The sequence below is a fragment of the Lissotriton vulgaris genome, chromosome 1_1, assembly GCF_964263255.1.
Source record: "Lissotriton vulgaris chromosome 1_1, aLisVul1.2, whole genome shotgun sequence".
NCBI lineage: Eukaryota > Metazoa > Chordata > Amphibia > Caudata > Salamandridae > Lissotriton > Lissotriton vulgaris.
The window spans coordinates 1,413,875,741-1,413,889,600 of NC_141685.1; the positions used below are offsets into that span (position 1 = coordinate 1,413,875,741).

General features: G+C 49.2%; 1 protein-coding gene across 1 annotated transcript in view; it reads right to left on the reverse strand.

Moving 5' to 3' along the window:
- LAMB4 (laminin subunit beta 4) overlaps positions 1-13,860 on the reverse strand; it is a 790,532-nt gene that overhangs the window by 37,096 nt on the left and 739,576 nt on the right. The window contains exon 34 of the mRNA XM_086967212.1: positions 10,670-10,846. Within this exon, the coding sequence (XP_086823338.1) occupies positions 10,670-10,846 (177 nt within the window). The remainder of the gene's footprint in view (positions 1-10,669; positions 10,847-13,860) is intronic.

Sequence of the window (13,860 nt, forward strand, 5' to 3'; positions counted from 1 at the left end):
TTTTATATTGGCGCAGGCCCAACAACTTCCCCCACAATAAGGTTTTTTTTAAAATCATGACAAAACAAAACAAGCATTGGAAATGCAATAGGTCTTGCATTAGAAAAGTAGGAGCTATTGGTCTTGTAAATGATTTTTTCTTTTTGTGTGTAGTTTTTCCAAATAGCTACATTGATAGATTTGTCATTTACAATGCCAATAGTTTTAATTTTTGTGAATGTGACACCTATAGCATTTGGAATGCCACATGATTTGTATTGACGTGACTTTGATGGCAGCTTTTGTTGTTATGCCACATTTCTAGAGAGCAGGAGAGTGCAGCAGGTGATAGAAGCACAGCCCTGCAAGCTGAGTGTCCTCCCATCGCACACCCATCTGTGGCTTGAGTGGTGTGAGGGTGAGGGGTGTGAGGGTGAGGGATGTGAGGGTGAGGGGTGTGAGCGTTGTGAGTGTGAGGGAGTGTGAGTGTGAGAGGGTGTGAGTGTGTGTGATGGTGAAGTTGAGTGAGTGTTTGTGAGGCTGAGTGTGTGTGACGGTGTGTGTTGGTGAGGGTGTGTGAGGGTGAGTGAGGGTGTTTGATGTTGATTGAGGGTGTGTGAGGGTGTGTGACGGTGTGAGGGTGAGGGTGTGTGAGGGTGAGTTAGGGAGTGTGATTGTGTGTGAGTGGGTGAGTCTGAGAGTTAGGTGTTGGGATGTTGATTGAGTGTGAATGAGGGTGAGGGGATGATGGTAAGGGTGTGTGAGGGTGAGGCGTGTTGATTGTGACAAGTTGCAAGGCTGAGGGTGGATGAGTGTGTGGGAGGGTGTTTGATGGTGAGGGTGTGAGGTGTAGTGAGTGTGAGAGTGTTGTGAGGCGTGTGAGGGTGTGAGGGGAGTAAGTGTGTGTGAGGGTGATGGGGTGTGAGGGTGAGGGGGTGTGAGTGTGTGTGAGGGTGAGTGAGGTTGTTTGCGGCTGAGAGTGTGTGAGGTGTACTGAGTGTGAGAGTGTTGTGATGGGTGTGAGGGGAGCGTGGGTGTGTGAGTGTAAGGTGTTTGAGGGTGAGGGGGGTGTGTGTGAGTGTGAGGGTGAGTGAGGGGGTGTGAGGCTTCGGGTGTGTGACGGTGTGTGAGTGTGAGTGTGTGTGAGGGTGAGAGAGGTGTTGTTAGGCAGAGGGTGTGTGACGGTGTGTGAGGGTGAGGGTGTGTGAGGGTGAGTGTGAGTCATTGTGAGTGAGTGTGAGTGAGTGTGAGTGAGGGGGTGTGAGGGTGTAGTTGTGTGACGTTGCGTGAGTGTGAGTGTGTCTGAGGGTGAGTGAGGGAGTGTGAGGTTGTGTGAGTGGGTGAGGGTGTGTGAGGGTGAGGGTGACTGAGGGTGTGTGAGGGTGACAGAATGAGTGTAAGGGTGTGTGAGTCTGAGGGGGTTGATGTTGAGAGAGGGTGAGTGGGGTGAGTCTGTGAGGGTGAGGGTGTGCGGTGTAGTGAGTGTGAGAGTGTTGTGAGGGGTGTGAGGTTGTGAGTGTAGCGAGGGTGTGTGAGGGGCTGTGAGGGTGAGGGGGTGTGAGTGTGGGTGAGGGTGAGTGAGGTGGTGTGAGGATGAGGTTGTGTGACGGTGTGTGAGGGTGAGTGTGTGTGTTTGATGGTGAATGATTGAGTGTGAGTGTGTGGGTGTCTGATGGTGTGAGGGTGAGGGTGTGCAAGGGTGAGTTACGGAGTGTGAGGGTGTGTGAGTGGGTGAGTTTGAGAGTTAGGGTGTTTGAGGGTGACTGAGGGTGAATGTGGTTGAGGGGATGAGGGTAAGGGTGTGTGAGGGTGAGGGGTGTTGATGTTGAGATTTTGCAAGGCTGAGGGTGGGTGAGTGTGTGTGAGGGTGTTTGAGGGTGAGTGTGTGAGGTGTAGTGAGTGTGAGAGTGTTGTGAGGGGTGTGAGGGGAGTGAGGGTGTGTGAGGGTGATGGGGTGTGAGGGTGAGGGGGTGTGAGTGTGTGTGAGGGTGAGGGTGAGCGAGGGAGTGTGAGTGTGTGTGAGTGGTTGAGGGTGAGAGTTAGGGTGTGTGAGGGTGATGGTGTGAGGGTGATTGAGGGTGTGTGAGGGTGAGGGGATGAGGGTAAGGGTGTGTGAGGCTGAGGGGTGTTGATGATGAGAGAGTGTGAGGGGGTGAGTGTGTGAGGGTGAGGCTGTCCGGTGTAGTGAGTGTGAGATTGTTGTGAGGGGTGTGAGTCTTTGAGGGGAGTGAGGGTGTTTGAGTGTGTGTGAGTGTGAGGGGGTGTGAGTGTGTGTGAGGGTGAGGGTGAGTGAGTGGGTGTGAGGCTGAAGGTGTGTGATGGTGTGTGAGGGTGATGTTGTGTGAGGGTGATTGAGGGTGTGTGAAGGTGTGTGAGAGTTTTGGGGTGTGAGGGTGATGTTATGAGTGTGTGTATGTTAATAATATTTTTTTTTAATATGTTGTGTAAAACAAACGTGATAGAGCTTCCCTTTGTAATTGTCCTGCCTTATGTGTATTTTTTTATGTAATTTAACTGTGTGTGTGTTTTAATTAATGTGTGGTGTTATGTGTGTTTTTGGTGTCTGTGGAGTCCCGTATTAATTGTATTAATTTTAAAATGGCCGACGCAATGCGTCACCTTGACGTTCCCTACGTTAGCTTTCTAGTTTTTTTTTGTGTTGTGAGTGTTTACGTTTCCTTGACGTTTATTTGTAGCCAATCGGAGCGAGACGTTTTTGACGTTGCGTTCTGATTTGCTTACGTCAACGGTGGAATTCCCCAGAAGATCGAGAATGTTGGTGCGCGGAAGGCGTGTTCTTGTTCCTGTGCTGTTGCTGCGTCGTTTGACAGGTAAGCATTTATTCCAAAGTGTTTTTTTATGTAATGTAATGTAGTATCTATAGTATGTTTAACTTAACGAATGAATAGTAGTGTATTTTTATAACTGTTGACATTGTTTGTTTTCGATCGTAATATTTGTAAATGTTTATTATGTAATGTAAATTAAAGTCTTGTTTTTAATCGTCGATATGTAATGTATATGTTTTCGAAAACTGTAATGTAATGTATTTTTAGCTGGTGTTTGTTATTTGACGTACAAGAGCTGTTGTTTGAACTTTGAAGTGCTATTTAGTTTCTATTATATTTATGTATGTTGTGTTTGCATTGTTTTTTTCCTGTGATGCTGAAGTAGCCGGATTATATGTTATTGAGCTAATCGATGTATTAAAGGAAACCTTTTGTATTTGCTGAATTTATTTTCCCTATCAATGTATTAAGAGGATGCACAGTGATGTAATGTGTGTATTTTATGCGTTTTGTGAAAGAAATGTTTTATTTTCCAATCCCTGTTTGCATATTTGTGTATTAATAGCTGCACTCTCCTTGCGTTGCTTTAAGTTTGCATTTTGGAATAGCTGCAAGTGTGTAATCCGCGTTTTACGTATATATCAAATAGTTGCTTAACGCTATTTATGTGTACAGTTGGAGGCTGGAGTTGTATTTGGAGGGTAGAGTTGTAGTGTGGTATTGTAGTTTTAGGGTGTAGTTGGAGGGTGGATTTGGACGGTGTGAGTGTGAGGGTGAGTGGATGTGAGTGTCTGGGGGTTTGAGGTTGTGAGTGAGGCTGAGCGTGTGTTGGTGAGTGATGGTGTGTGAGGGTATGAGTGTGATTGAGGGTGTGAGGTTGTGAGAGTGTGAGGGTGTGATGTAGGGTGAGGATGAGTGAGGGTGTGTGAGGCTGAGGGTGAGGGTGGGTGAGGGTGTGAGTGGTTGTGATGATGCCTATAAGTGATCATTTTTTCTCCGTGAATATTGTACACTTCAAATGTATTAATGTTGTGAAGCGTTGTTTTAGAAGCTAATCAAGACCTATGTAATGTTGATTGATGCTGTTGTTAACGCTGAATGAAAAACCAAACACATCAGTAACGTTTTTTATATAATGCATGTAAAAAGTTATCATTTTTTGTAAGGTACACATCAATTCGCACTGCAAAAGCTTGGCTTGCATTAACATAGATGCGCAGTGATTTTGTCTGTGTTTGCTCATTAGAGACAATGTTTACCTCCTTTTAAATTTCCGACTACAGATGCGCATTAATTGTGGCAAAGTATAAGTATGAAGCCACCTTTAAAAATTGTATTGTTTTTGTTGTGTAGTTTGAGTGGAATACTTTATTGTACTTATGGAAGAATTGCAATTAGGATGTGAGGTCTCGTGCTCTTGTGATTACGCACTTTCTTTGTTTTGTTGATTCTTTCCACCATTGTTTAATGGTTTATTTATTTCCCCTTACTTTAGTAACTGCTTTATATTGTGAATTTGTGTCCTTTAGATGTCTTTGTCCCCTTTTAAATTGGTGTATTACCCGCTGTGTATTCAGATGTTTCCCTATTTTCTTTGGGTTTTTTTTTTCTCGTAAAAAATGTTATATTTAACAATCCTTTTCTGCGTTTTTATGTATTAATTGGTGCACTGTCCTCGCGATGCATTAAGTTTTCATTTTTGAATACCTACAAGTGTGTAATCCGATGTTTGGGTATTCAATTAAATGTTGCCTAATGCTATTTACGTTTGGAGTTGGAGGGTGGATTAGTAGTTGGAGGGTGGATTAGTAGTTGGAGGGTGGAGTAGTAGTTGTAGGGTGGAGTTGTAGGGTGGTGTTGTAGGGTGGAGTTGGAGGGTGGACTTGGACGGTGTGAGTGTGAGGGTGAGTGGATGTGAGGGTCAGGGGGTGTGAGGGTGTGTGATGGTGTGTAAGGGCGAGTGAGGGTGACTGTGTGAGTATGAGTGAGGGTGTGAGGGTTGTGAGGGTGAGGGGGTGAGGGTGTCTGAAGATGAGGGGGTGAGGGTAATGGGGTGTGAGTGTGTGTGATGCTAGGTGTGGGTGAGTGAGGGTGAGTGAGGGTGAGTGTTGTGAGGGTGTGAGTGTGTGAAGGTGAGTGAGGGTGTGCGAGTTTTAAGGTTGAGTGTGTGACTGTGGGTGAGGGTGGGTGAGGGTGTGTGATGGTGTGTGAGGGTGAGGGGGTGATGTTGAGTGATGGTGTGTGAGGGTGAGTGGGTGAGGGGGTGAGGGTGAGTGAGGGTGTGTGAGGGTGAGGGTGTTGAGGGTGAGGGTGAGTTGGTGAGTGATGGTGTGTGAGGGTGTGAGGGTGTTTGAGGATGAGTGAGGGTGTGTGAGGCTGAGGGTGAGGGTGGGGGAGGGTGTGAGTGGGTGTGAGTGAGAGTTGTGATGATGGCTATAAGTGTTTTTTTTTTCTCCGTGAATATTGTACACTTCAAATGTATTCATGTTGTGAAGAGTTGTTTCTGAAGCTAAGAGACCTATGTAATGTTGATTGATGCTGTTGTTAGCGCTGAATCCAAAAACAAAGATATCAGTAATTTTTTTTATATTATACATGTAAAATGTTTTCATTTTTTTTGTAAGGTACACATCAAGCCGCACTGCAAAAGCTTTGCTTGCATTAACATAGATGTGCAGTCATTTTGGAGGGTGGAGTTGTAGGGTGGTGTTGTAGGGTGGATTTGGAGGGTTGACTTGGATGGTGTGAGTGTGAGGGTGAGTGGATGTGAGTGTCAGGGGGTGTGAGGGTGTGTGATGGTGTGTGAGGGTGAGTGAGGGTGACGGTGTGAGTATGAGTGAGGGTGTGATGGTTGTGAGGGTGGACTTGGACGGTGTGAGGGCGATTGGATGTGAGGTTCAGGGGTGTGAGGGTGTGTGATGGTGTGTGAGGGTGAGTGAGGGTGACGGTGTGAGTATGAGTGTGGGTGTGAGGGTGTGTGAAGATGAGGGGGTGAGGGTAATGGGATGTGAGAGTGTGTGATGATAGGTGTGGGTGAGTGAAGGTGAGAGTTTGAGGGTGAGTGAGGGTGAGTGTTGTGAGGGTGTGAAGGTGAGTGAGGGTGTGCGAGTTTGAAGGTTGAGTGTGTGACTGTGGGTGAGGGTGTGTGAGGGTGAGGGGGGTGAGGGTGTGTGAGGGTGAGGGGGTGTGAGGGGGTGGGAGGGTGAGGGGGTGTTGTTGAGTGATGGTGTGTGATGGTGAGTGGGTGAGGGTGATTGAGTGTGTGTGAGGGTGAGGGTGTTGAGGTTGTGGGTTAGGGTGTGTTGGTGAGTGATGGTGTGTGAGGGAGGGTGAGGATGAGTGAGGGTGTGTGAGGCTGAGGGTGAGGGTGGGTGAGGGTGTGAGTGGGTGTGAGTGTGAGTTGTTGTGATGCGCAGTCATATTGGAGGGTGGAGTTGGAGGGTGGAGTTGGACGGTGTGATTGTGAGTGGATATGAGGGTCAGGGGGTGTGAGGGTGTGTGATGGTGTGTGAGGGTGAGTGAGGGTGACGGTGCGAGTATGAGTGAGGGTGTGAGGGTTGTGAGGGTGGAGTTGGACGGTGTGAGTGTGAGGGTGAGTGGATGTGAGGGTCAGGGGGTGTGAGGGTGTGTGATGGTGTGTGAGGGTGAGTGAGGGTGACAGTGTGAGTAAGAGTGAGGGTTGTGAGGGTGAAGGGGTGAGGGTGTGTGAGGGTGAAGGGGTGAGGGTGTGTGAACATGAGGGGGTGAGGCTAATGGGGGGGTGGACTTGAACGGTGTAAGTGTGAGTGGATGTGAGGGTCAGGGGGTGTGGGGGTGTGTGATGGTGTGTGAGGGTGAGTGAGGGTGACGGTGTGAGTATGAGTGTGGGTGTGAGGGTGATGGGGTGAGGGTGTGTGAAGATGAGGGGGTGAGGGTAATGGGATGTGAGAGTGTGTGATGATAGGTGTGGGTGAGTGAAGGTGAGAGTTTGAAGGTTGAGTGTGTGACTGTGGGTGAGGGTGAGGGTGTGTGAGGGTGAGGGGGTGAGGGTGTGTGAGGGTGAGGGGGTATGAGGGGGTGGGAGGGTGAGGGGGTGTTGTTGAGTGATGGTGTGTGATGGTGAGTGGGTGAGGGTGATTGAGTGTGTGTGAGGGTGAGGGTGTTGAGGTTGTGGGTGAGGGTGTGTTGGTGAGTGATGGTGTGTGAGGGAGGGTGAGGATGAGTGAGGGTGTGTGAGGCTGAGGGTGAGGGTGGTGAGGGTGTGAGTGGGTGTGAGTGTGAGTTGTTGTGATGCGCAGTCATATTGGAGGGTGGAGTTGGAGGGTGGAGTTGGACGGTGAGAGTGGGAGTAAGAGTGAGGGTGTGAGGGTTGTGAGGGTGAAGGGGTGAGGGTGAGTGAGGGTGACGGTGTGAGTAAGAGTGAGGGTGTGAGGGTTGTGAGGGTGAAGGGGTGAGGGTGTGTGAGGGTGAAGGGGTGAGGGTGTGTGAACATGAGGGGGTGAGGCTAATGGGGGGGGTGGACTTGGACGGTGTAAGTGTGGGTGGATGTGAGGGTCAGGGGGTTTGGGGGTGTGTGATGGTGTGTGAGGGTGAGTGAGGGTGACGGTGTGAGTATGAGTGTGGGTGTGAGGGTGATGGGGTGAGGGTGTGTGAAGATGAGGGTGTGAGGGTAATGGGATGTGAGAGTGTGTGATGATAGGTGTGGGTGAGTGAAGGTGAGAGTTTGAGGGTGAGTGAGGGTGAGTGTTGTGAGGGTGTGAAGGTGAGTGAGGGTGTGCGAGTTTGAAGGTTGAGTGTGCGACTGTAGGTGAGGGTGAGGGTGTGTGAGGGTGAGGGGGGTGAGGGTGTGTGAGGGTGAGGGGGTGTGCGGGGGTGGGAGGGTGAGGGGGTGTTGTTGAGTGATGGTGTGTGATGGTGAGTGGGTGAGGGTGATTGAGTGTGTGTGAGGGTGAGGGTGTTGAGGTTGTGGGTGAGGGTGTGTTGGTGAGTGATGGTGTGTGAGGGAGGGTGAGGATGAGTGAGGGTGTGTGAGGCTGAGGGTGAGGGTGGGTGAGGGTGTGAGTGGGTGTGAGTGTGAGTTGTTGTGATGCGCAGTCATATTGGAGGGTGGAGTTGGAGGGTGGAGTTGGAGGGTGGAGTTGGACGGTGTGAGTGTGAGTAAGAGTGAGGGTGTGAGGGTTGTGAGGGCGAAGGGGTGAGGGTGAGTGAGGGTGACGGTGTGAGTAAGAGTGAGGGTGTGAGGGCTGTGAGGGTGAAGGGGTGAGGGTGTGTGAGGGTGAAGGGGTGAGGGTGTGTGAACATGAGGGGGTGAGGCTAATGGGGGGGTGGACTTGGACGGTGTAAGTGTGAGTGGATGTGAGGGTCAGGGGGGTGGGGGTGTGTGATGGTGTGTGAGGGTGAGTGAGGGTGACGGTGTGAGTATGAGTGTGGGTGTGAGGGTGATGGGGTGAGGGTGTGTGAAGATGAGGGGGTGAGGGTAATGGGATGTGAGAGTGTGTGATGATAGGTGTGGGTGAGTGAAGGTGAGAGTTTTAGGGTGAGTGAGGGTGAGTGTTGTGAGGGTGTGAAGGTGAGTGAGGGTGTGCAAGGGTGAGGGGGTGTTGTTGAGTGATGGTGTGTGATGGTGAGTGGGTGAGGGTGATTGAGTGTGTGTGAGGGTGAGGGTGTTGAGGTTGTGGGTGAGGGTGTGTTGGTGAGTGATGGTGTGTGAGGGAGGTAAGCATGAGTGAGGGTGTGTGAGGCTGAGGGTGAGGGTGGGTGAGGGTGTGAGTGGGTGTGAATGTGAGTTGTTGTGATGCGCAGTCATATTGGAGGGTGGAGTTGGAGGGTGAAGTTGGACGGTGTGATTGTGAGTGGATGTGATGGTCAGGGGGTGTGAGGGTGTGTGATGGTGTGTGAGGGTGAGTGAGGGTGACGGTGCGAGTATGAGTGAGGGTGTGAGGGTTGTGAGGGTGGAGTTGGACGGTGTGAGTGTGAGTGGATGCGAGGGTCAGGGGGTGTGAGGGTGTGTGATGGTGTGTGAGGGTGAGTGAGGGTGACAGTGTGAGTAAGAGTGAGGGTGTGAGGGTTGTGAGGGTGAAGGGGTGAGGGTGTGTGAGGGTGAAGGGGTGAGGGTGTGTGAACATGAGGGGGTGAGGCTAATGGGGGGTGGACTTGGATGGTGTAAGTGTGAGTGGATGTGAGGGTCAGGGGTGTGTGGGTGTGTGATGGTGTGTGAGGGTGAGTGAGGGTGAAGGGGTGAGGGTTGTGAGGGTGTGTGAACATGAGGGGGTGAGGCTAATGGGGTGTGAGAGTGTGACAGGTGTGGGTGAGTGAGGGTGAGAGTTTGAGGGTGAGTGAGGGTGAGTGTTGTGAGGGTGTGAGGGTGTGAAGGTGAGTGAGAGTGTGCGAGTTTGATGGTTGAGTGTGTGACTGTGGGTGAGGGTGAGGGGGTGTGAGGGTGAGGGGGTGATGTTGAGTGATGGTGTGAGGGTGATTGAGGGTGTGTGAGGGTGTTGAGTGTGTGAAGGCGTCTGGGGAGGGGGAGGAGAAATGAGAGCCTGGCTGTGTGCGTGGAGAGAGAGGTGCGTTGCTTGCGGCTGGGGGCTGGTGAACAGATGGCGAAGGCTGGCGAATTGAGTTGTGCATGCTCGCTTGGAGTCGTTGATTTTTGCAAGTAGCAGCCTGTTCCTTTCTGCTGCTACTCCGTTTGTATTGAGTGCCGAGGCTGCATAGTTAAGACCAGGGCTTCAAACTGAGCCTGCAAAGGGAAGCCGCATTGAAAGCCCCCTCAGCCCCCCACCCCATCAAGGCACACGAAACAGATAGAGGGCTGCCATTGTATTTTGATTTTGTTGGGCTCACCAGCATTTGAACGCTGCCGTTCACTACCACACATCTAGGGTAGTGTATTTTTTGTTTTCGGAACAAGGCTAATTAATGTGTGTTAGTTAATACAAATTATTTTAAGAACATGATGCTTCCAACATGTTTTAGTATTCAATGCAAAGATGTCAAATGCGGGTTTAAGACGAGACACGGCCGTGAAACTGCAGGGAGAGAGAGGGGAGGTGCTGGCGGCTGGGGAGGGGGAGGAGAAATGCGAGCCTGGCTGTTTGCAGGGAGAGAGAGGGGAGGTGCTGGCGTCTGGGGAGGGGGAGGAGAATTGCGAGCCTGGCTGTGTCCGGGGAGAGAGAGGGGAGGTGCTGGCGTTTGGGGGCTGGGGAACAGATGTCGAAGGCTGGTGAATTTTGTTTAAAAAATAGTCTGTTTCAGTGGGCAAAAAATGAGTTGTGCAGGTTTAAGGGTTTAAAACGAGACAAGGTTTAAGGGTTTAAGACGAGACAGGGAGAGAGAGGGGAGGAGCTGGTGGCTGGGGAGGGGGAGGAGAAATGCCAGCCAGGCTGTGGAGAAATGCGAGCCTGGCTGTGTGCTGCGAGAGAGAGGCGAGGTGCTGGCGGCTGGGGAGGGGGAGGAGAAATGCGAGCCTGGCTGTGTGCGGGGAGAGAGAGGGGAGGTGCTGGCGGCTGGGGGTGGGGATTGCCGTGGGAGGGAGCCTTGTCGCTTTCATGTGCACGCGCTTTTAATGTCAATGCGCTTGCGCATTGAGCTTCAATTTGACAGGCACTGCAAGGAATCGCCATGGAATCGCAAGTTGGTTAAAGTCTGTTTAAGCCCCCATAGTCTCGCAAGCTCAATGCGCATGCGCATTGACAGGCGAGACCTAAAAAGTACTGGCAAAGGCAAAACTCTGGCAACCAATGCCAAACTTATTGGCTTTGCCAAATCTTGTTAAAGCGGAGGCTGCAGTTGCAGAACTTCACAAGTGTTACAAGACTAGCATATAGCAAAATCTTAAGGGGCAGCAGCACACCTTCTGTTCTATACTGAGGGGGATGGAGGGTTTTGCAGACTCCACATATCATTAACAATAAAATACTTACTGTGCTAGCCTCGTTTGCACGGTCCAATGCAGACTTTGCTTTCTCTTTTACTTTTCCTGCTTGATTTCTGTTCATCACGATCTTATTTTGCAATGCTGATATTTCCTCCTGAAGCTTTGAGTGTCTCTTGGAAAAATCATCCAGATTATCGTCAATACCGTCTGCCTTTTTTTGTGCCTGCAAAAGAAATATGTACAAAGATTTTTCTATAGCAGAACAGGGAAAAAAGCACCACATCAATTTCCAGATGACAATGTAAGTTTTCAATACTTCCAAGCAATTTTGCGGTAACATTTACAACTACGACTAATGTAGAATTCTAATTAGTATTGACTAATCAGTGGAATATGGCAATGTGTACTACTGAGTAATGAAAATGAGTGGAATAACATTGTCCCTTACCAGTGCTTAATTGCTCAGAAAAATTGCAAAATTAGCTGACCAAGGTGCAGATTACAAGGCCCAGCCCCAGTTTTCTTTGGGCTTCAAAATATAGCCAAAAGGCACGTATTTTTTCAAAATATTAGCGGTTCTGCATAGCAGGTCCGATCATTTTAGAAAATCAGAAGAATACAACCAATTGCTCCATCTGCCACAAAGAATTAAGGTGTGTCTTTTAGTGCAGAGCTTTTCCTTTAATTGCTCACACCTTTGATGACAAGTCATTGGTATTCATATATTCCTATCACCAGTTACCGCCTGAGGATTCGGGAAAACTTAATTGTTTTGCACTTTCTTGACTGAACAATTCTAATTTGTAATTTGGCCAAATAAGCGTTTTAGCAAAACTTCACTAATTGTATCACATTGCAGACCATAACTTATCAACGTAAGTGACAATAAATCTCTGAAGATAATTCCATACTTCAATCTTTATTTCGACCGATTTGACCATCAAAGATATGCAAAAGACATATATAAAACAATATAAAACCATCGGAATAAGGCAGCAGCACATATTATACAGTGTAAAATCATTCCACCCTGCAAAATAAATACTATTAGAGTGAAAACAGATAAAAGACCATACATTTAAAATTCTTAGTGTTAAAATTAAGTGGGGAACTGCGACTTTAAAATACGGGTGCGAGTATGCCAGACATTTGTAAGAAATTTAGCCAGTGCGAACACCGTTGGTCCCGAGACATCAGATTTTAAAATTCTGTACATCGGGAGGTACTCCCTACAACCAAAATTTCTGATGAGTGGTAGGAGCCAATATTTCCTGGCGGTCTTGTAAGTTGGACAAAACAAGACCACATGTAGATCGGTTTCCTCATCACAAATGCAAGCCGGGCATTGCTTGGTGGAGGGTGGTGTAGACCAGGAGCTAGTGTAAGACCGCAAAGGCAGTGTGCCATATCTCCATTGGAGAAATAGCTTCCTGGCCAGCACAGGAGTCATACCATCCAGAACCCTCTCCAGCCTGTATGAGTCCTTGCTTTGAGTGAATACAGATGTTAATGACCCCTCACCCTGGGAATCTAAGACCATAGCTAGTTTCTGCTCGTGATACGCGTTGGCCAAGGCTCTTCGTGGGATCTTTAGTGAAGCATTAGCTGGATCGGACCATAGGTCAGGGAGTCCCAGTCTCGCACAGGACTTTTTTATATATTTTATCCAGGGGATCTGTAAAGCTTTGGGGTGGGTTAAGAACTCCCTCAGTTCCGCCCTGTAGGTAAAAAGTTCTTCACTACTCCATAACCTTCTCCAGAAGGCTATGGGTCTGAGACCCAGTTCATCTGCTATTGGTCTCAGTCCCAGGTCCATCCTCAAAGGGAGGAGTGGTGTACTAGACGGGAGTGCAACTATCTGTCTAATAAAGTTGTTCTCAGTTATAGACAGACTATGGTAAGATGCATGGCCCCACAATTCCGCCCCATACATGACAGCGCCCCTGGCCTGTGCCTTGTAGATCTGGATGACCGGCCCCAGTGGTTGATATGTGGAGCTTTTCATCATCCGAGCGATGCCGCCAGTGGTCTGCACTAATTTGAGGTTAGCCCTAGTCTGGTGTGTTCCCCAAGACATGGTTTCATTCAACGTTACATCTAGGTATTCAAAGGTGGAGACTCTCTCTAAACGTGATGATCCCAGTAAGGGGTTCGGGCGTGATCTTTGGGTTGGGTTCAAGACCATGAACTTAGTTTTTGTGGCATTGATCTCCAACCCCCTTTCTATGCAGAAAGCCACAAAAGAATCAAGGATCCTCTGTATCCCCATAGGGGATTTGGACAGCAGCAGGGTGTCATCTGCAAACATGATTGCAGGCACCCTGCTGCCGTTCAACTTTGGAGCATCAGTGTGTTCAAATCCATTGAGATGGGCGATTACCCCATTGACAAAGAGGCAAAACAGGGTCGGTGCCAATACGCAACCCTGCCTAACCCCCCTTTTCAACGGGGAATCTGTCCGTCAATTCCCCAAAATTCCCGCACCTGACCCGGGCATAGTTGTTAAGATGCAGTCTCTGTAGAATTATCAGAATGTCCGGAGGCACCCCCATCTCGGCCAGGACACTCCAAAGTTTCCCTCTGGGCACCAGGTCGAAGGCGGCCCTCAGATCCACAAATATAGTGTATAGGCTGCCGCCTTCGAATACCGCAGTCCTCCAATAGATAATATTTAAACGAAAGACCTGGTCCACTGTAGAAACTCCCTTCCTGAAGCCCGCCTGATATGGGCTGAGGGCACCCATCTCCTCCGCCCAGTCCTGAAGGCGATTCAACAGTATCCTACCAAACAGCTTCTGGGGCACGTCAATTAAGCTGATTGGTCTGTAATTGGCTGGGAGCAGGGGCGAACCCTTCTTAAATATGGGAACCACCTCTGCCCCCAGCTAAGTACTCGGGATTTCCATACCGTGCAGGACTGCATTGAACACAGTAGCCAGGTAGGGGGCCCACACATCGGGCTCCTGCTTGAGCAGGTCCCCGGGGAGACCGTCCAATCCTGGCGCCTTTCCAGAAGTCAGTCCTGCAATTGCTGCCTTAACCTCTCCCACTGTTATCAAATCCCCGTCATACTCTGCCAATCCATTACCGATGGCAATCGCAGTTTCTCCCAGCTCAGAACTATAGAGAGACTGGAAGTGTGCCTGCCACACCCCTGCTGCAATATTTGGCTCTATTGAAGATAATTTCATTTAATTTGCAGATCTTTTCTCCATCAAAACCAATTTTAACCGTTTA